This window comes from Rattus norvegicus, chromosome 10, assembly GCF_021556685.1.
Source record: "Rattus norvegicus strain SHRSP/BbbUtx chromosome 10, alternate assembly SHRSP_T2T, whole genome shotgun sequence".
Taxonomy (NCBI): domain Eukaryota; kingdom Metazoa; phylum Chordata; class Mammalia; order Rodentia; family Muridae; genus Rattus; species Rattus norvegicus.
In genome coordinates, this window is record NC_141543.1 from 113,083,741 (window position 1) to 113,105,775 (window position 22,035).

The 22,035-nt window shown below is 46.0% G+C and overlaps 1 protein-coding gene across 4 annotated transcripts in view; it reads left to right on the top strand.

Moving 5' to 3' along the window:
- The window catches only part of Tbcd (tubulin folding cofactor D), a 159,163-nt gene that overhangs the window by 9,397 nt on the left and 127,731 nt on the right, over positions 1–22,035 (top strand). For 3 of the 4 annotated variants that reach the window (XR_015630115.1, NM_001271364.2, XM_087569204.1), the window contains 2 exon segments: positions 205–260; positions 13,967–14,099. Coding sequence is in view for 3 of the 4 variants with exons in the window: in NM_001271364.2 (NP_001258293.1) it covers positions 205–260; positions 13,967–14,099 (189 nt within the window). In the remaining variant the exon portion in view is untranslated. 4 annotated transcript variants of the gene reach the window in all.

The window sequence follows — 22,035 nt, forward strand, 5'->3', positions numbered from 1 at the left end:
GCTTTAGCAATATCATTTCTCTACAGGTAATACAAATATTTGTCAAGTGTAGCAGTGATATGTAAGGGGCCTTTGGGGCAAGAGATGGTTAGAGAAACTTCATTTTACATTTAGTTTTGAATATTGCGTAACTAATGCATAATTGTAGGAAATCTAGAAAATGAAGATAAAAGTGCTAAATTGAAATTTGTCAAATTCTTGCAGTCTTACTTGGTGGTCAGTGACAAGGCGCGAGATGCGGCTGCTGTCCTTGTGTCCAAGTAAGTCTTACCTACTGTGCAGGACTGTTGACTGAGATGTGGTTGTCTGTTATAAGCCTATTCTTACATTCTGTTATGTGTTTTGTGTGTGTGTGTGTGTGTGTGTGTGTGTGTGTGTGTGTGTAAGATGAATTATTTTTAATATAAATATTAACAGTGAATTAATCTGGTGGCTATATTTCTTACCTTTGCTAGTCCCCACTAACTACACAGAGAAACTAAGATTTATTTTGAGCTGGACCTCCGTACTGGGCAGTTAAATGATTTATAGTAACCCCTCTACTAATCTGGCTACGTCTCAGCCATGATCCCAAATACTTACATGTTATTATTGACCTGGCTCATTGGGCTTCTGATGTTTTTTCTCATGGTTTCTTCTTGGACCCTCTCCTCCTCATGGCTGATCTCAAGTTCCCTCTCTTTCTGCTCCCTTGGCTGGCAGAAGCTTTCACTGTATTCTCTCTTCTGCCCAGCCATATGGTGATCAGCACTTATTGACAAGGCAGAAAATAAATGGTAAGAATTGTTTTCACAAACTTGAAATAGGAGATTCTAGATATAAGCATTGCAGTGCCGTGTCCAGATTGAAGTAAGATATGAGAGCAGAGAAGTCAGCATTTGGATAACACAAGGATAACCTTTACAGGGTGCACAAAAACCTTATGCCTACATTTCTGTTCTCAGATGAAGTTTCTTTAAGATCTTTATATATCATAGATCCTTTTGCCCTCTCTGAGGGAACAGGCAGCTCTGGTTGGTTATAGAAGACATTTGAATCAAAGGTATTTATGCTGCTTTGAGCTTGTGGGGCTGACTGGTACTGGTTTGTGGCACTCACAGGGGTCACCTGGCACCAGTTTAGGGCTTGTAGCATTCCTTAATATGCATTTGGGGCTTGGGTAGCCTGGTGGTGTTTTGGGACTCACAGGGATACCTTATAGGCCCTTGAATAGTCCAACTGGGCTTTCCTTCTGTAGTGTGATGGTCCCTTGAGGCAGCCAGCAGGAGTTATGTGTTTTTGAGAGTCACCTCCGAAGCAGTTTATGCTGGACACACATGGGTATGATCTGGAGATAAAATCCTCAGGCAGGGTTATATTGTAGTTCACTGGGTAAAATCTTAACCAGTGTCCTGTGTAGTTAAAAATGCAGGTAGGAGATGGTTTCTCTGGTGAGTGAAGGTGATCAACACAGCCTGCTTGAAATATCTCAGACATGCCAGTGGTGCATATAAAGACTGAATGAACTTGTTCTGTGAATTTGAGAATGTTAGGGTTCTTTAAAGAAATATTCTTGGAGGATCTCATACATTGGACTTCGGTCATATTGATTCCCTATTCCGCTCTCTAATGCTTCCCAGAGCCACACTCTCTTTCAGTTGTATGACACTGTTTCTGGGGAGACCTGAAGAATGGCTACCCACCCCAGATAGGGAATTCACAGTGACAGATCAAAGTACAGATCCAAACTCCAAATCGGTGAATTTTATTGGGATCATTTAGAGGAATATGGGTGAGGTGTTACTTACAGGCGTAGAAATGGCTCGGTGATAGCATCATCATCAAAGCCTACTCCAGCATGGTTGACTGCTCAAGAAACTTGGAGCAAACTCCACAGTCTGTAGGCAGCTCAGCTTGTCTAAGAATGTCTCTCAGTAGTCCTTGCTCATGTGTATGCTTGGGAAGGGAGGGCCTTAATGAATCAGGTCGCTTTCAGGGCTTCCTGAGCTTACGGAGGTCTTATGGAGGGCATGGAATGTTCACCTTCCTGTAGAACATCTTGTTGTTTTACTCCCTTTTGGCATCCTGTGCTCTTTTTTTGTTTTAGGTTTAATCACTTTTCTTTAAAACAAACAAACACCGAAAAAAGCAAAACCCAAAAATAACAACAAAAAGCCCCAAGATTTGTTCAATTTGTATTTTATGTGTATAGGCATTTTGCATACATGTGTCTTTGTACTATGTGTGTGCGTGTGTGTGTGTGTGTGTGTGTGTGCGCGTGTGCATTGTTTGTGGAGGTCAGAAGAGGTGTTGAATCCCTTGGAACTAGAGTTACAGATGGTTGTGATCCACCATGTGGGTTCTGGGAATGGAACCCTAGGTCCTCCAGAACAGTCAGTGCTCTTAACCTCAGAGCTATCTCTCCAGCCCCAACACCCTGTGTCTTGAGATACATGGTTTTATCTGGGAGGAAATTGATAGGCAAAACCTATCAATTTGTATCCTTTTTAAAAAAATAAACGATGACGACGATGACGATGACGAACCCGTGGAGTCCAGTGTGTTGGTAATCCCATGGGAGCAGGGTCCACACCCGTAAAGAGGACTGATTTTTCCCTCATCTAGGAACCATCAGCTGTCTATAGCTCCTCAGGTGTTGGTACTCATGAGCCCCTTACCCCTTCCTGTTATAATGTTGACTGGCTTGATTTATGTAGGCAGCCATAGCTACTGTGAGTTCATAAGAGGTGTGGTCCTGTCATGTCTAGAAAACACAAACACTGTGTGTGAGCATGGGCTGGGGGATCCCATCTGTGGCTGAGCACGCCATTGACACTTTGCACTTTGATCAGTTGTGAGTTTCTGTATTAACTACTGTCCATTGCACAAAGAGACTTCTCTGATGGGGTCTGAGAGCTGTATGATATATGGGTAGAGATGTGAATCTAGAGGACAGTCTGATAGTCCAGTTAGCAGGGTCATCCTTGGGCCCTGTGAGCTCGCTAGCCATGAGTCCTTGACCAGGTTTACAGTGCTAAGCATGTGTTTCCTCTTGTGCATTAGGCCTTAAATTCCACTCAGAGAGCAGTAATTCATGCCACTATTGTACCTATGTGGATAGGTTGCTATTCTGGTCAGTGTTAAAGTTCACAGGGTTCAAAGCTGGGTAGATTGTTGATGACTCTCCCACCAAACCCCACAACCTACACAGAAACTTCTAGTGCTATAGGAGCTGGCCAACAGTGGGGAAACTTCCTGGTCAATACAGCCTTAATTTCTTTATGTCCTGTGATCACTGTGTGTGGTGTCTTCAGCAATAGGGTCTTACCTTCAAAGTTTAGGTGGACAGCCAAGAGCAATGACAATAGCTTGTGTTGTTCTTACGGTCTCTGGGATACCTCTGGCCATCAACTCAAGCAGAGGCATCCCACACTTGGTATTGGGCTGTCCTAGAACTTGATGTGCAGACCAGGCTGGCCTTGTACTCAGACATCTGGTTTTCTCTAAGTTAGCATGTAGGCAGAGGGCAAATAACTCTTTCACAGGGGTCACATATCAGATATCCTGGGTGTCAGATATTTGTATTATGATTCATAGCAGTAGCAAAATGACAGTTATGAAGTAGCAACAAAAATAATAATGGTTGGGGGCACCACAACATGAGGCACTGTACTAAAGGTTCATAGCATTAGGAAGGTTGAGAACCTGAGAACCTCTGCTCTCAGTGCTGGGATTAAAGGCATGTATTGTGATTTTTATTTAGCAACCTATGACTTCTGGGAGATGTTAGGATTTTTAATGATGTGATTTTAATTTTATTTTATTTAAATTTATTTTATTTTATGAGTACTGATGAGTGTCTTGCCTGCATATGTATCTGTGCAAGGGTGTTAGATCACTTGGAGCTGGAATTATAGACAGTCGTGAGCTCTCACGTGGGTGCTGGGAGGTGAACCTGGGTACTCTGGAAGAGCACCCAGTGCTCTTACCCACTGAGCCATATCTCCAGCCCATGGTGTGATTTTAAATATATGCATAGTTACCTAAGTTAGAAACCTCACCAATCCCATCTCCTGAATTGGTGAGAGTTGAAAATTGGCTGTTAAGTCTTGTGTTGTTTCGATTAGATATTGGTGAGGTGTACTGTAGCTTTACAGGGCTCATCTCTGTAAAGTGAGGAGAGACACTTTTTGTGAGCAGTTCACAACCTTGGATGTTACGTTAGAAAGCATGACTCAGTGATGAGGTGTGAGTCCTTCAAGGCAAGAGAGGAGCCCTTTCCTCCCTTGGAATTGGCAAGGCCAGAGTCTCACTGTGCAGCCCTGGCTGTCCTGGAACTCATTATGTTGAATCAGGCTCAGATTAAAGGTATGTGCCACCATGCCCTGCTAAGGCCTCTTTCTTTTTTTTTTTTTGGTTCTTTTTTTTCCGGAGCTGGGACGGAACCAAGGGCCTTGCGCTTCCTAGGCAAGCGCTCTACCACTGAGCTAAATCCCCAACCCCATAAGGCCTCTTTCTTAAGGGCTCCTCACCTGGGAAGGAAAATCTCCAAGGGAGTCTGTGCCCCGCTTTACCAAGGCCTGAAAAGAGGACAACTTTCCAACTATAAAAGTTAACTTTTTCATTGCTGTCGGGATACCCGAGGAAAGGAAAAGGAGGAAAGACTCATTCAGACTCACAGTTTTGTAGGCCTTACTCCATGGTAAGTCCACTTTAGTCATTGGTCCACCTCTATAAAGTAGGAACAAACACTGTGGTCTCTGCTGTGTCAGAACATAGCTGAGAGGGTGGGACAGAGTTGCTGACCTCATGGTATCTGCTAAGTGGAGAAGGATGGACATAGAGACAGAACAGAATACAGCCCTCTCAGGGAATGTCCTAAGTGTGTATTTCCTCCAACTAGTAGATTAGTCTCCATGGAGCTTAGAGCTCTCATGGTCCAGACAATCACTTCTGAGACGCCCCGTCAGCTGGCGAGCAGCTTTGATCACATGATCTCTCAGGACAGTTTAGATTCAAACCTTAACAAAAGAATCCATACATTTTGAAGAAGGTAACTCATACCTTCTTTCCTGCTCTGGGTGGTGTCTCTGCGAGTGTTCTGTGTCCAGTGACCACACGTTCTGTTTGGCTGAGTTACTGCACCCTCGACTGTCCCTGGAACCCTTTATCTTTTCTGACACGGGTGTGGATATATTACTGTTACGTATGTAGATGGCCTTTTTCCTAATTGGTCACCAAGATTAGTGTGGACATTCCTGAATACTCCACATAAAACTTCACTATTCTGATTGATTTCTTGGCATGAATTCCTGTAATGGGGGGGGGGTAAAAAAAAATCAGTGTTTTTTAGGGGTTTAAAATATAGTCACTGCAAATGTTAAGTAAATTAAAGGCTGCCTTTTCAGTATTTGTCAGCTGGGTGGAACTTTGTGTTCTTAACTTTGTCAAATGAAAGTTATTGTCTATTTGAAAATTAAAAAGTTACTGTAGTAAAAATAGTATATTTATCACTGCATGTTTGTGCATGTGTGCTTGCTTGCTTGCTTGTGTGTGTGTGTGTATGTACATGAGTATTTTTACCACCTGAGCCATGTTACCAGCCTTACTGTCAACCCTGCATTTGCTGTTTGTTCTTGCCAAACATACTAATGGTGATAGCTTTATGCCAAGCTTTACTCCACAGAGTATCTTTAGGCCACAGAAGATAAAACTCAAAAACCTTTGTTCACATCTTAGGATCCTACAGGAAAAGCCATAACCCATGTAAGGCTTGTGAGTCTTAACTACTGGGAGACCCCCCCAAGTGAGGCACGAGAACGTAGTTCGATGCAAACACAAGAGGTTTAATTTCAGGCGTGTCGGGGTCGACCTTCAATCAGCCCCTTGTGACAAGGGACTGGAAAGTGACCCTGAATGGCTATAAACAAGCAGTTTTTATTCTTTTAGAGGTACAGGTTACATCTGCAAGTTTACAGTTTAAATTTATATGACATGTCTTCGAGCTCTGTCTGGGACCAGAGGGTCAGGTGACTACCAGTCAGTACATTCTGTGGATTTTCAAGAATGTCCCCACTCCTCCCAAGAACTGTGGGTGGAGAATGGAACTTGGCCTAGCCTTGACCCGAGGCGGGAACCTGGTACTTGGCCTAATCTTGACCTGAGATGTTGGGTGTAAAGTTGGCCAAAGTCCTCATAACCTACCTACTTTCTACCAGGCCAAGCCTCTTCATAGCTCTTTTACTTCAGTAAGAACTAGGGTCCTTCACTTGGAGCACCAGAGCCTCAGTGTCATTTTGTCAGTTGAGGTGAACAGAATAAGTGTTTCATTTGGTGTAGCTGGTATCCACCCTGGAGAGGCTATTGCCAGACTTTGAGACTGCATGTGCAGTGCAGCCCCTGGCCTGAGTGAGTACCCAGGGTGTTTGAGAAGACTGACATGGTCACCTGGATGGGTCCAGAGGTGCTCAGTGACTGTGTTCTTGGTTCTGAGTCACCTGTATTCCATAGTCACCTTTTTGATGGGGTAAGAGTGGCAATGTACAGTAGCTTGCTGTTCCCTGTGGAGATGCTGTCTGCCCCACTACACTAATTGCTGCCAGTGTTTTGTGCCCTTCTCTGCCTGTGGCTCTGGAACCACATGTGCTTGGTTTATTAGCTGTACTTTTAAGACTGAGCTTCCTATACACTTCAGTTTTCAAGTTTCTGAGACAATTCTGCTCATTAGCTCTTGCCTCAGTTTCCTGGTCTCTTGCTGGAATGACAAGTGTGAGCTTCCATACTTGACTTTCTCTATAACTTTTTGTCTTTCTTAATTATTATTTTACTTTTATCTTAAAATTATTATTAAAATTATTTAATAGATATTATTTGGAAATTTCGCACAAGAACACAATGCTTTTATTTAGATGACATCTACCATGCCCTCGTTTCCGCCCCCAGCTTCTCTGGGAAACGCCCCACTGCCCAACCAACCCTTCACAACTTCATGTCTGTTTTTGTTTGTTTGTTTTGTTTCTAACCCACTGAGTCCAGTTAGTGTAGCCGGTGTGTGTCTGGGTGTAGGTCGATAGGCACTGGAGCGTGAGTGACCCACCATGGGCCACGCTCTGAGAGTGGTGAGACCCTTATCTCCAGCAACAGTCAAAAGTTCCTCAGCTAAGGGTGGGGCCCCATGAGCCCCTTTCTCCTCGGTGCTCTGGTGTTGAGGAGTTTGATCTTTAGGTCTCAGTCTGACCACCACAGCTTCATGAGTACCTAACCTTGTCACGTCCAGAAGACTTTCTTTTTTTTTTTTTTTTTGAGACAAGTGTCCACGAGGGTGCTGAGGGTACCTGGAAGAGAATGGGGGACAAGAGACATGAAGAAGGACGCCAAGACAAGAGTCTGATCAAGGCGACAATTTTATTTTTCCCGAAGCCTGGATTTATACCATAACAGGGGTAACAGAGGGAGGGGGGAAGTAAGAAACATTTACCCACGCCAAGGACACAATATTCATGTGGTCAGGGAATTGACTGATGTTGACAGGATGTCAGAAAGGTCACAGGTTTGTCATATCTATTAGTCAGCAGGATGTTGGTTTTTCAGAAAGGTTACAGGTCATCACATTGGGTATCTTAACATCAGATGTTATCATATGATTATTCATCTTAACCACCACAATTGTATTAGTCTTCTGCAGCTGGCTGGGGATTTTCCATGAACCCAGTCATACTTAACGCTAACCATAATAATAACATCAATAATGGAGGGCTTCAAGGGCATCGCTCCCAACATGTAAGTGTACCACATTTTCTTTATTTTTCTGTTGTCTTATTGTTCTAGCTAAGACTTCAAATACTATTTTGATCAGGTGTGGAGAGAGTGGACAACCGTGTCTTGGTAGTGGAATTGCTTCGAGTTTCTCTTCACTTAGGTTGACGTTGGGCTTGCTGTGAACTGCCTTTGTTATGTTTAGGTAGGTCCCTGTATCCCTGATCTCTCTAGGACTTTTATCATAAAGGGGTATTGGATTTTGCAAAGACCTTTTCTGTGTATGAGATGATCATGTGTTTTTTTTTCTTTCATTTTGTTTATATGGTAGATGACATTTATTGATTTTTGTGTATTGAACCATCCCAGCATCTTTGAGACATAGCCTATTTGATCATGGTGGGTGATCTTTTTAATGTGCTGTAGGATTTGGTTTGAAGTTTTTATTGAGTATAGTGTCTATTTTGTGGAATAATTTGGGGAGTGTTGGTATTAACTCTTCTTTGAAATTCTTGTCTAATTCTTTGCAAAAGCCATCTGGCCCGAGGCTTTTACTGGTTTGCAGACATTTTTCAAGACAGGGTTTCTCTGTGTAGCCCTGGTTGTCCTGGAACTCATTCTGTAGACCAGGCTGACCTCAGACTCAGGAGATCTGCCTGCCTCTGCCTCCCAAGTGCTGGCTCTAAAGGCATGTGCCACCACTGCTGCCCAGCTAGGTAGGGAGAGTGTCAGTGACGGCTTCTGTTTCACTAGGGCTTATAGGTCTGTTGAAGTTGTTCATGTGATCGTGATTTAACTTTGCTAAGTGGTAGCTATTGAGAGAAATGTCCATTTCTCTTAGGTTTTCCAGTTTGGTGGAATACAGGTTTTTAAAGCATGTCATTGATGGATTCTCTGGATCTACTTGCTGTCTGTTATGTTCCCCTTCCATTTCCAATTTTGTGAATTTTATATTTTTTCTCCATATTTAGTTAATTTGAATAATGTTTTGTTGAATTATTGCTTTTTCTCAAAGAACCAACTCTTTATTGATTTCAGCCCCGAGTTTCATTATTTCTTGTCATCTACTTCTTCCAAGTATGATTTCTCTTTTTTTTGTTTTAGAGTTTTCATGTGTATTTCATGTCGCTAGTCTGAATTTTCTCCATTTTTTTTTTTTTTAAACATAGGTGCTTAGTGCTGTGAACCTGCCTCTTAGGACCACCTTCATTGTGTCCCATGAGTTCGGGTATGTGTGTATTCATCACACTGGATTTTAGAAAGCCTTTAATTTCTTTATTTCTGTCTCGACCCATTTTCATTTAGGAGAGAGTTGTTCAGCTTCCGTTGGGTGTTGTTTCTGTTGGTGCCTGGCTTTAATCAGTTGCTGATGGTCTGGTAGGATTCAGGGAGTTATTTCACTTTTCTTGGATCTTGGATGTTGAGACTTGCCTTGTGTCAAAGTATTTTGGAGAAAGTTCCATGAGGTAAGAGAAGGAATATATATGTATGCATGCATGCACACGTGCACACATGCACATGCACACGTGCGCATGTAAAACAACTAGCTTTTTTAGAATAGTAACCAGTTTTCTTAACTCCCTGCCAACCCTCCTCGTAGTTTCCAGCCTAGCTACGTTTTTGCTTGGATGGGAGGGTATCCTGGGACTCAGAAGCCCAGGAACCATGCAGCTCTGAGGGAAGGTGTCCCAGTGGAAGGGGAACCTGAGACATTGGGGGCGGGGGTTGAGGTGTCTGCCCACTAAAAGCCACACAGCTCTTAGGAAGCCTCAGAGGCGTTGCAGCTCCCAGGGGAGATTATGCCAGCTAAGCTTCAGAGCTTCAGAGCTTCAGCCCTGCCCCTTCTCTTCATTGCTTTTCTTCTTGGCTTTTTCTGACTAGAGAGTTACATCAGGCAGGAAATCTCAGGAAGGAGATTTATTGGAGGGTCCAGGGTGTGGAGGGATGAGTCGAGGGATGGCTGCCCTCTGATCCTGGTAGTGGACAACAGGGGGACTGGACAAGAGTCAGTGCTTATATAGGATATCTAAGGGATAGGTCTTTTCGGGGCAGAGATTTCCAGATTGAGGACTGGTGGACTTCCTGCTCAGGACTTGGTGGCTTTCCCCTTGCCCCCTTTTTCCTGTGTTGGGCCTGTGGGTTAGGGTGGGAAGTTCTTCCGGTTTCAGTCAGCTCTTGCTGAGGCAACCTCTCTGTGGGGCTGCTGTGGGGAGGCTGGAGAGGAGGAGCTGCCACTGTGGACAGCTCCTGTGTCACAGCCCCTGCAGTGGTGTTTCACCAAGCTGTAGGCTGAGGCAGGAAAAGAAGGTGTTGCCACTGTGGACAACTGTGATGGCTGCAGGCTGGGGAGATGTGGTGGTGTGGCTATTTTGACAGGAGCTGTCAGCTCCTGCTGGGGCATCTTACTGTGGAGGGAAGGAAGGGCTGGGGTTCCAGGTAAAATGTGTTTGTGGTTATTGGGAACTGACACTTAGGAATGGAGATAGGATAGGGGTCCCAAGAGGGAGGAGAGCATAGGTTCAACCAGGATCTGCTTATTTTGTCTCCTTGGAATGGGGTAGATAATGAAGAAAGGTCACCAGAGAAGGTCTACAACAGAGCTGGGGATGAGATGGAGAGATTGGATCAGGAGGCCACAGAAGGAGAGGGACTATCTGCAGACACCCTGCCTGGTTCCCTGGGAGGTGTGGGTTTTCATGGAGAGCCTGTTGGAGTTGGGGCCTGGGAAAAAGCGACAAAGGGAGGGATGGGGGTTAGGAGGGGAAGATCCGTGGGATCTATTGGAGATAGGCTTGGGAGGGCAGGGAGACTGCTGCAGGTGTTCTGCTGCAGAATTTGGGAAGAGACTGGGGCATTGGATCGGGGGTAACAGGTAAGAGGTGAAGATCTGCTTCCAGCCTACTTGGTTCCCTGGCAGATGTGGCCTTTGGGTTAGCAGGGGGTGCCTGCTGGTTGGGGGGGGGGGCTGGGATAAAGCGATGATTCAGGGGACAGAGGTTAGGAGGATAAGATCTGTAGGGTCCACCGGATATGGGGGAGGGGCAGGGAAAGCTGCAGCAGGGGTTCTGTTGCAGAGCTGGAGGTGAGACTGGGGGATTGGATCTGGAGGAACAGAGGGAGAGGTGAGAACCTACAGTATAGTTTTTAACTTTAATGCCAAACAAATCTTTTTTTGAAATTTGGTTGTTGTTGTTTTTTTTTTAACTGTTGAAGTTCAAAATCTTAACCTAAGAGATTTAACAAATAGTCATTTATATTTTTCTGCTTGTCATTGTTGTAACACAGAATTAATTTTACCTCCAATTTCTTTTGGTATAGGGCAGAGGTTCTTAACCTGTGGGTTGTGACCCCTATGGGGGTTGAACAACTCTTTCACAGGGGTCAAATAGCCGATATCCTGCATGTTAGATATCTATATTATGATTCATAACAGCATGTTATGAAATAGCAACGAAAATAATTGTATGGTTGGGGTCACCACAACAGGAGGACTGTAGTAAAGGCTCAAAGCATTAGGAAGGTTGAGAACCACTGGTGTAGAGTTTGGGTCAGGAGGGGTTTCCCTTCTAGTAGCTAACTACTAGTTCCAGAATAACTGTAGATATTTTGTATTTCCACAGACCTTTATTATTGTTTATTAGTTTGAAGTGTACATATACACTGAATTTTACAGAGTGGGGATTGTTACTTCCCCTTTGCTGTTTCACTCTGAGGCTGTGTCCCAGGCAGTCCAGCCACTAGGATTCCTAGTGTAGCTGGCTGGGGATCTCTTTGCTCTTCTTAGGTAGAATTCACAGGTAGTCAGTGAAAAAAAAGTCACGGCTGGTCTTGGTATCTTTTGCGTATCTTAGCATTTGGTAGCATCAAATTTCAGGAATAAACAGGCAGAAGCAGGAACAGGTGGTGTCCTCTTGTGCAAGCTTCTGACAGTAGTGTCGTTAGTCCTACAGGTCTCACAGTTCCTGAGAAAGCCAAGGTACTAGACCTTTAGTTTTATGAGTATCCTCACTCCTTGGCAGCAGCTGGTGTGCAGGTGTAGGTAGGTATTGGGATTCCTAAGCGCTTAGGTAATGTTCAGTGTTAAAGCTCTCTGGCCTGGGTAGTTTGAGACCCTAGGACTAAAGCCATGATGGTTCTCAGGAACACTAGTGCTTGTAGTTTTTCATTTCTGGCTCTAAATAGCCTCTGTCTTAAAGTCTCAGCTCCCCGCTCTTGTCTTCTCTCTACTTTTGCTGTCATTCTTGCTCCAGACGCGTGCTTGGCCTGCTCTGCTGCCATTTACTGTGTGATGGCCCTGTTAGAGTTGTTGCTGTTCAAAGGCAGCCATCCTTTGTTGATTCTAGTTCCCACCGCTGGCCGTCACCAGTCTTATGGCTCCACCTCTTTTGTAGTTGTCAGTGAATCTGGATGCTCTGCCACTTTTACAGCTTGGCCTACTGATGGCTGGCTCCACGTTGCCTTTTCTTTAGCTGTCAAATTGGTAGCTCGTAGCAAAGCAAGTGTGCTCTTGTTTTTCTAATCTTTAATACTGTACTTTGCCATGGGAGTAAATCTGTGCGTGTGAGTCCTGGCAGGATAAAGGTAGAAAACAAATACTAGACTGTAGTTGCTGCTTAGGGAAAGGATTTGGTCATCTCCCACTAGAGTGAAAGGTGACCACTGAGGTTAGGCAAGCATTGGACCATGTTGTGTGGAGATAGGGAATCTAAACCCTGGAGCGTGTCTTACGAGGTATGAACTGCAGGAGGTGAGTCTTTACTCGTGGGATGGTGAAGGTGCCAGCTGTCCCCTTGTGCTTGGCTGTACCTATTCTGGGAGTGGCTGGAGCGCCTTATACTAGTACCAATCAGTATGTGCTGAGAGGGTTTGTTACCCAGAGAGTGGATGTAGCTCTAACCGGCCCTCTGGGCGACTGGGTTTAGGTCCTGGTGTAGGTGGTCAGGGCTCTAGGGGGCGAGTGGATGTCATCAGAATCCTAGTCCTGACATTTCTCTGGCTGGTGCCTCATATGACTCCCTAACGGGTATTGGATGTAGAATACCCTGGAGTGAAGCCCTCTGTTCCCAGGACTCACAGCCTTCCCTTCTCAGCCTGCAGTTCCACTACTCTGAAGGAACTACCTTAGACTACCTGCTGACAGACACCGCCGTGTCCGTGTTCCTGCCTGAGACTGAGAGTCAGGGCATTCATCAAACATGCCCTGCCTTAGGTCCTCTGGTTCCTGGTCCCTGTACTCAACAGTTATGCGTCTCCTGTTAGCTCCTTTTCCCCCACACAGAGCTTTCCCACTTGACTCTGTTCCTTCTTGTTCAGCTCTCCTGTTCAAGTCCCCTTTGGGGAGGCAGCACTTTCTGTTCCTATTCTTCGATTTGTCTTCCCGTTCTTCCGTTCCCTTCCGTTCCCTTCCGTTCCCTTCCGTTCCCTTCCGTTCCCTTCCGTTCCCTTCCATTCCCTTCCGTTCCCTTCCGTTCCGTTCCCTTCCCTTCCCTTCCCTTCCCTTCCCTTCCCTTCCCTTCTTCTTCCTCTTTCCCTCTCCCTCTTTCTTCCCCTTCCCTTCTGTTCCCATCCCTTCCTCTCCTTCCCTTCCCTTCCCTTCCCTTCCCCTTTCCCTCTCCCTCTTTCTTCTCCTTCCCCCCTTTCCCCTTCCTCTTCTTCCCTTCTCCTTCCTTTCGTTCATGTATTGTCTCCATTATAGGATCTGTCTGGAGTCACTGAGTCAGAGGTCTGGGTTCACGTTGTCAGCTGGATGTTGGGTGGAAGGAAGCAGGCTTGTGCAGCATGAGGTTGTGTGACCCATAGAGGTTGTGGTAGAGAAAGGTCCTTGGGTAGGGGTTGGCTGTTGGATTAGGTTGTTGAGGATATATCTTGAGATAAAGGGATATACTTGGAAGTAGTCGGAGCCGAGAAGCAGGTAGATGTTCCCTGCTGTGGTAGGGTAAAGATGCCTATTGATTTGTGAAGCTGCCGATTAGTTGGGACCCAGGAGAGAAGGAGGTAAGGTGGTTGAGGTCTGTGAGTAACTTCTTGAGAGATCCTGATAGGCAGTCAGCTGCGGGACCATGGTGGTCAGGGACTTGATTTCCTAGAGAGAAGGAGAGTCATGTGTGCAGGCAGCTGACCTGTTCGGGGATCTAAGATGACTGGAAGGAAATGTGTGTGGTAGGTGGTGGGATGTGGGTGAGCTTTACCATTGGAATCTATCGAGCATCTCCTGTATTTGCATTCCCCGTAGGTTTATCACACGTCCTGATGTCAAGCAGAGAAAGATGGCCAGCTTTCTGGATTGGAGCCTTTGTACCTTGGCCCACTCTTCCTTCCAGACCATTGACGGTGTCATTACCATGGATGGGATGTTGCAGGCCCTGGTAAGTAAGTGCTGCCCCAGGGACAGCTTGTGGAGCTCTGGAACTGTAGGAATTGGTCAAACTGATGGTTTGTCCCCAAATCCATTCATTCTATGTTCGAGTTACTGGGACATGGTGGGATTGAATTGCATTACAGGGTTGTGATTTCATTTTCCACTGCTGTGTGCTTAGTGTAGGAGGCTGGACTGGAGTGGTGGCTCCCAGGAGAAAGCTGAAGTACTGTGTCTCACCACTAGAGGGCAGTGGTGCCCACAGAACTGCAGCCTTTAGTTTTGTTGTAAAGCAGTTCGTGAAACTAGCCCTAGTGAAAGAAGGCTTGAAACCTGTTTGGATGTGTGGGTTACAAAGTTCTAGTCCCTAAGTTTAAGGACAGACACTGGGACCCATCTGGAGATGCCCATTGTGCCCATCCTGCCTATTGCTGGTCTTCTCTGCCTGTCTGTTGTGTGGCTTTTTAGTACTGACAAGAAGAAAAGCTCTGGTGTGAAATCACAGAGGACATGGCCTTGTTAACAAGGCTAGGGCTCCTGGACCAGCATTCAGGAGTCACAGATGAACCCCTAAGATTTTGTTTGGTTTTGATGGTCAGTGCTCAGAAGGTCATGGTGCCTCTCGAGGTCTATCTCTAGGGTTAATGTTTACAAGGTTACAGACGCTCTCTGACAGAGGCCATGGTATTGAGAGTCAGTATATTTGGATGAAGGCATGGATAACTCTGTAAGGCCCTGGTCTCTAGGGTTTGGCATTCTGGAGGGTGCAGATAACCTGAAACGGCAGACTCCAGGGTCAGAAACCTCTTCCTTGTTTTTCTTTTGATTACACTGGATGAGATTTGAGAGGAGTTTTTGTCCTTGTCTTGAAGGCAAAGGAAACTGACAGGTCACTTAGAAGTAGGATCCTTAGGAAAAGTTTGAAGCCAACCAGTCATACTGGCCTCTTGGATTTGGCTTTCTGCACACCTTAATACAGGTCCTGCTGCAGGGTGGGAGGTGTCAGGGCCATGTGCCCGTAACCCTGGGAAGGGGGCATGCAGCCTGGGGTGGGAAGGCAGACACAGGCTCTGGACCCACTCCACCTGCTTCTGAGGCTGTGTGTGCATCCTGGCTGTGGGAATGAGAAATGGTTGGTATCTCTGTTTTCAGTGATAATTGCCGTTGCCTTCAGAGGTCTTCATCAAAATATGTAAGAAGGATACCTGGGAAAATAAGATGTTTCATATGTCCTGTGCTTCTACTCAGCTCTGTTAATAACAGTTTAAAATCAAGGGATGATTTGCTTGCTATGAAGACTTTGTCCCTTCAGATAGATAGTTCATTTTGTTATGTCCATAGAGTTGTGTAGCCACCATTGTCTCTCCTCAGTATGTCCTTCCACATACCGTGTAATACTCAATAGGCCAATGGCCACCGAGCTGCCTCTGTCTGGAGGTGACTTGTATGAACATTTCGCATATACAAAATCGGGTAGGATAGGCTTTTTACAGTGAACACAGAGCCTATAAGGTCTGTCCACCCTGTGGCATGTATCAGTTCTTTACTTCTTTGTTTAGGGCCAGAAAATGTTTCATTATGTGACTGGTTTTGATAGTTGTGATTAATGCCGCTGGAGAACATACAAGAGTTTACTGTATTGTTTTAAATTTATGTTTACAGTTATTTTGGGTATGTATCAGTAGGTGTTTTTCTGTTTGTATGAGATAATAGATATTTAACTCGGTGGATAGTACTAAGAGGTGTTTTGTATTCCTCAGCTCATAGTCCCCCCAACCCCCACACCTCTTTGGTAGTGCTGGGGTGGTAAGTCAATACCCTTAAACATGATAGTTCAGTTCCCGCACCCATGTTAGGACACAACTCCCTGTAACTAGTTCCGGGAGATCTGATGTCATCTTTTGGCTTCTGAGGGCACTTAACACACACGTGTGCATATACACACAGATGCACACACATATATCCACAACTAGAAATAAAGCAAAATAAATAAAATAAAAATTAGAAATAAAAGAAAGATGATGGTTGCCTCCACTTATCAGTTGTAGTAAGCACATGTGCACATACACAGAATAAGTATGAAAATTTTGTCTATTTTGTCATCTTGATGAAGTGTGAGGTTCTGCCTGTGGTAGACATCTTTGGGGTTTGCAAGTACAGCTGAATAGCTCACACCTTGGGAGGCTTTTGTTCCAGCTCTGGGGAGAGGTGACTAAAGCGGTTTTATTGTGATTTTCATTTTGATTGCAGCAGTAGAGGTTGCTGCAAATGTGGCTTACCCTGAAAGATGGTGTGAGGAGGGACGGGGGAGGACTGGGGCCGAGGTCACAGTTGTGTGACCACCATGCTGTTGGTTTATAAATCATGGTAGGTGCCGTACATCTGTGCTTTAGGCAGCTCTGGTGAGGAGGTAGATGCAAACAGTTTATTTGAAAGATTTGGGTTAAGTAGGCACTCGATATTTTGACAAAATCTTTGAAAAAAATGTTTTCTTCTTACGTTTGTTGCATGTGTAGAGACTCAAGTGCATTGTTGAGCCATCTTTTGAGCCCAGCAGCAACAACAACAATAAAGACTTCAAAACAACTTGTTGAATGTTTTCTGTGTCCCTCATAAGGTAGCAGGGATTGAACTCAGTTTTCAAACTTGGTGACCAACTGACCCAACTCTCTGCCTCTCTGCCTGACCTGCTGTCTGCTCTCCACTCACCCACCCTTACCCACCTCATTTGTTTGTTTGTTTGTTTGTTTGAGCAGGGTTTCTCTATGTACCCCTGACTGCCCTGGAACGCCCGTAGACCAGGCTGGGCTTGAACTCAGAGGTTCACCCACCTCTGCCTCCTGAGGGCTGGGATCAAAGGTGTGCGCCACCACACCTGGCTTTCTGCCCATGTACTGCACTGCGTAGCCTTGGTTTACCTGGAACTTGTAGCCCAGGCTGCCTTGAACTTGTGTTAATACTTCTGCTTCTTCCTCCAGAGTGCTAGGATTTCAGGTGTGTGCCAACACCTCTGGCTTGGCATGAGTCTTGTTGAAAGTTTTTACATCAAGAGAATACAGAAAGGTCTGACAAATGTAGCTACAGTTTGTTAATCCATGGTCGTGCTTGAGGGAAGGGTGTAAGACCTATCTAGCATGTTTTTGGGACACATGGGAGGTCAGGCATGATTAATCTCAGGGGATTGATTTTAGGTTGTTTTTGTTCAGCTGTCTGCATTCTTTCTGGGGTTAGGGATGCTGAGAAGGATCTCGCTTTATACTCAGATTAGCTTCTGTTAGCAAGGGTTATGCGTGTATCACTGTACCTACTAGCAGTCTGCATTTTTGAGGGGATTTAAGGTTTGCAGCGAGCTACTTGCCAGCCTGGTCCAGGAGTTCTGCTCTGCACTGCCGCCCATGGCAATAGAGATTGTGGCTGGCAGGGTAAACAGGCTTCCTGTGTAGGTGAAGGAGGCTCCTATGGGAGGTGGTGATAACTCGATAACTCGTGGGGCTTTAACTGACCTGAAGGCTGAGTGGAGGTCCTGGCCAAAGTGTCTGGGGTTTCCTCACTTTTTATCTGGTTTTACATTCTTTGCCTGTTTGTTCTTTTGGTCACCTGTATCTGTGTGTAGTTCCCAAGTTTTCTGTTTCTCCTTATCTGGGAGGTGCATGGGGGCATAGGCTGGGCTCAGACGCCGTAGGACAGTTGTTCCATTCCTTCCAGTTATACCAGTGGGTTGAGATTCCTTTTAGTGGCTTACACTAGCCAGGCATGTGTGCCTTTTATTTGGACATCTTTAAAGTCCTGTGTAGAGGAGAGAAATTCTTTTTTCCCTTTCTCCTAAGGTGTAAAAAAGGGTTCCCAGAGGCTTAGAAAGTTGATTCTCCTACCCCCCCAGCTGGGTGTGTTGGCAAGGGAGGAGAAGAGACCCAACTCTCTGCCGTTGGGGCAGAGTACTTTGGTGGTTTGGCAACAGCACCTCTGCTCTATCTAGATTTGCCCTGAGGATGGTGAGCAATTGTCTGACGCAGACAACTGAAATCCTGGGAAGTGGATGGATGAAACTGCTGTGGATCAACAGCTATGGTGGTCTCATCTCCTAGGGCTCAGTGCCCGGCTAGCCACCGCCCTGCCCCCCAGGTCCCCAAGCTTCCACTTGGGGCAGCGTCGTCTTCCCAGTCTCCCTCTTGGCTTCTTTTTCTCTTTTGGAGGGTCACTTGGGTCTGCTCTGGCTTCAGGGCAGGAGGAAGTTACGCTCGGTGGGTGGAGCAGTTTCACCATGGGCTTGTCAGACCTGAAGGCAGAGGGCTGGGTGTCCTGTGCATGATGAAACTTGCAGGTGCATTGTGCTTTGGGATTGCTTGTTTCCTTTGATGCACTTGGCTTCATTTTTATCCACCTGTTCATTAGTGTGGGTTAGGCGAAACAGGTGAACTCTGAACAAGTCACATCGAAACCAGGATTGATTTTATTTCCCTCGAAGCATAGTCCTCTCGCAGCACTGATGCTTAACTCTTGTGGGAAGGAAGCAAGTGTTTGGCAACTTCGTTTCTCTGGAGGCCCCTTTACTCCTAAGCGTTAGTATTAATGCAAATGGAGGAAATCCAAGGATGGAAAACATGTTTTAAAATAAAACATTATCGCTCAAATGTGCTTTACTTCTGCTTATTGGTTGATGGCATGCTTGTGCTTTTCCTTCAGGCTGGAAGCTTCCGACCACGGTGGCTTCTCTGCATTTCTTCCATGGTCTTCATGGTGGTGAAGGAACATTTGTTCCCAAAGACAGGCTGCTGGTAGGGAAGGCACTGCCTGCGTTGATTGGTGGCGGGAGGCGCTCTTTTGTTTACCATCAGTTAACACAGCATCTCCCCTTCACAGTTACTTTTTTTTTTTTTTCCTATTTTTTAAAATTTCAAAATTTGCCAGGCCTGGTAGCACACGCCTTTGATCCCAGCACTTGGGAAGCAGAGGCAGGAGGAGCTGAGTTGGAGGTCAGCTTATTCTACATAGAGAGTTCCAGGATAGCCAGGGCTACATAGAGAAGCTGTGCCCAAGCCAAAAACAAACAAAATTCAAAATTCAGAGTTTATTTTATCATTGACTAAAGGTAGAATTCTTACTGAACTTATGGTTTGGGGATATAGCTCAGTGGCAGAGACCACTCGTCTGGCATTCTTGTAGCTCTGGGTTACCTACCACTGAGAAAACCAAAAAGCCACAAAGTTCCAGCAAACCCCAGAAACCTCACAAACACAGTATTAAAACTGAAGAGAGCAAAAGCACCAGGCCCATCCCAGGCACTGCATGGCAGTCCCCACTAGACATATGTTGGAGTGTCTCTTCCTTGCATGTGGTTTAAAGGATGAAAGGGGTCAGGTGCCTCGGTACAAGTGACTGTTGACTGGACTACCTATGTGGGTAGGCATGAGGAACCAGTATCCTGGACTTGGCTCTGTCTGGGCCTTCAGCTGCCTGGCCAGGCTGTTCTGGCTTTGGCCTCTAAATAGGCTTTAGCTAAACTTGGATTTCACCTCTCCTGGTGGCCTGAGGCATAGGTGTGGTACCTTGCTCTATCTGGAAGAGAAGTGACAAACCTCTCTTGCCTCAGAGTGTGTGGAGACTAATTAATCAGCACTGGTCATGCTCTTTAGACAGAGCTTACTTAGCCTGTCATGGTCTTGTGGACTTTGGCCTCTCTTTTCGTGGGCTCTGTGGAGCCTGGTTTCTAGAGACGCTCTGGCTCGGTGTGGCAAGGGCAGAATGTCTGGGTGGTTGTGCCGTGGTGCTCAGGACAGCCCTTCTTTTCACTTTGTGTTTATACGTTTTGTAGGTACGGTGTGATGTATGCGCTATAACATTCACGTGGGGGCCAACATGCAGAAGTAACTCTCACCTTTCACCACATGAGTCTGAGGATTGAACTCAGGCTTGGCAGCAGCAAGTGCCTCCACCCAGAGCCATCTTGCTAGCCCGAAGAAGGTTTTGGGTGGAGAGAGTGTCTGACAGAATGGGGATGAAGCACTGTCTGTAGAGAATGCGGTCTCCATGGATTCAGGGAAGTGAGTTCCTGAGCCAGGCTTTGAGTAGACTCTGAACAGCCAGCTCTGGCTGTTTCTAGTTTCCTGTAGCTCAGCACTTTACCTAGGTGAGCCCTGTAGGAACGCGTATGTACATGTATAGTGCAGGCTCCACAGTTGGCAGGGAAGGGACTTTGTAAAGCACTGGCCTCATCCTCCTCTCCCCTCTGAGTAGAAAGACCACGCTATCTGCCTACCTGCTGATGTAAGCTGGGTAATAGAGGCCGAGGAGGGGAGGCCCCTCCACCTTTAGCCTTGGCTTGTGGCTTTTGCTGCAGGCCATTTGAACGTCTCACAGCTCCACCTCCCTCTTCTCTCATCTGGCCCATGGGCAGGTGTTGATACCTGGTTGCCTATACTTTCCTTGGCCTTCTCACATGCTTCCCTCAGGCCTTGGCTGGTGACATCTCATCTCTCATTTGCCCTTGATCTTTGTTTCCTGCTCTCTGTCCTTGTTCTAGAGCCCTCATTCTGTGGGCCGTGGGTTTGCTTGTGACACCTGAAGTCACAACTTTACCTTGTGCTTGTTGTCCTACCACTTGTTTTCCTTAGCCTTGTGACTATAGAAGCCTGATATGTGTGTGTGTGTGTGTGTGTGAGAGAGAGAGAGAGAGAGAGACAGACAGACAGACAGACAGACAGAGACTGCATATGTGAGAGAGACACAGAGACAATGTATGTATGAGACAAAGACAGAGACTGCATATGTGAGACACAGAGACAATGCATGCATGTGTGAGACAGACAGACAGACAGACGAACTGATCGAGACAGAGCCTAAGGCTGTCTCTGCTGGTGTTCTCCATGCCTGCTATGTTGTCTGGTTCTCATGTTTTCCTTGTCTTATCCAGATCGTCACCTGGCTTTCTGGCTATTCCTCCATGGTACCTTCTTCTTATCCCACAATTCTTGACTCTAAGTATGGTTCCTTAGTCTTTTTGCCCTCACTCAAGCCTACCTCATCTGCTATGCTTGGCTTTCATCTTCTCCTAGACGGATGACTGAAGTACATCTGTGGGGCCCTTACTATCATCATTTTTGGTTCCTTGTAGTTGTGTGCTGTCCCATGGTCAAGAGGGAACAGGGAGTGAGAAGCACCAGAGGGAGGACCTGCCAAGAACAGGTTGGGGCGTCTTTCTGCCCTCTGAGCCCAGAGGATGGCAGTGTGTAATTAGTAGGCCAAGTTTTCTAAGCCATCTTTATGCTTGTATGTGGACTAGGAAACTGGACTGATGAAGCTTTGAACATCTGTGTGGCTGGAAGCCAATGTCTGGTCATTGGAGAATCTGGGCCCCTTGTGGCCAGTGGGTTGACCACCTATATGTTCTCCTGTAGGTAGTGGGTTGGTCAGCTGTCTGTGGCTGAGTCATTCTATCACTGTGGGACAAAAAAATGTCTGTATCAGCTCCCTGAAATAGTTTCCTTTCTGTATTTCAAAAAATTTGAGCAGTTGACATTTTGTTCTAACAGTTGGTTCTTTTCCCTGTCCTGTAGACTCTGTGGTTCATGTGTATAGATCAGCTATTCTTTAGACTGGATCATTCTGCCAGTCCAGGAGAATCCTCCATCCCAACTCTTTCCTGCTGTCTTGTGTTATGACCAGGGGTCTGGAACCTGAGCATTCTGCCGAGTATCCCGAGCCATTGGAAGACCTTTGTAATCCTCCCACCCCCCGCCCCGACATAGGGCCCTTGTGTGATCCAGGCTTGTTTGGTACCAACTCAGCTTCCTGTCTCCAGCTCTGGAGTGATGGGATTATTGACATGAATCACAATGCCCTTCTTTCTCTGTCTCCGATTTCTTAGCCAGAGGCTTCGCTGTTGGCTTTATGGGTACTGTGTGTCCTGCTGCCCCTGCCTCCACGTGTCATTGGTACTGTGCTGGAGA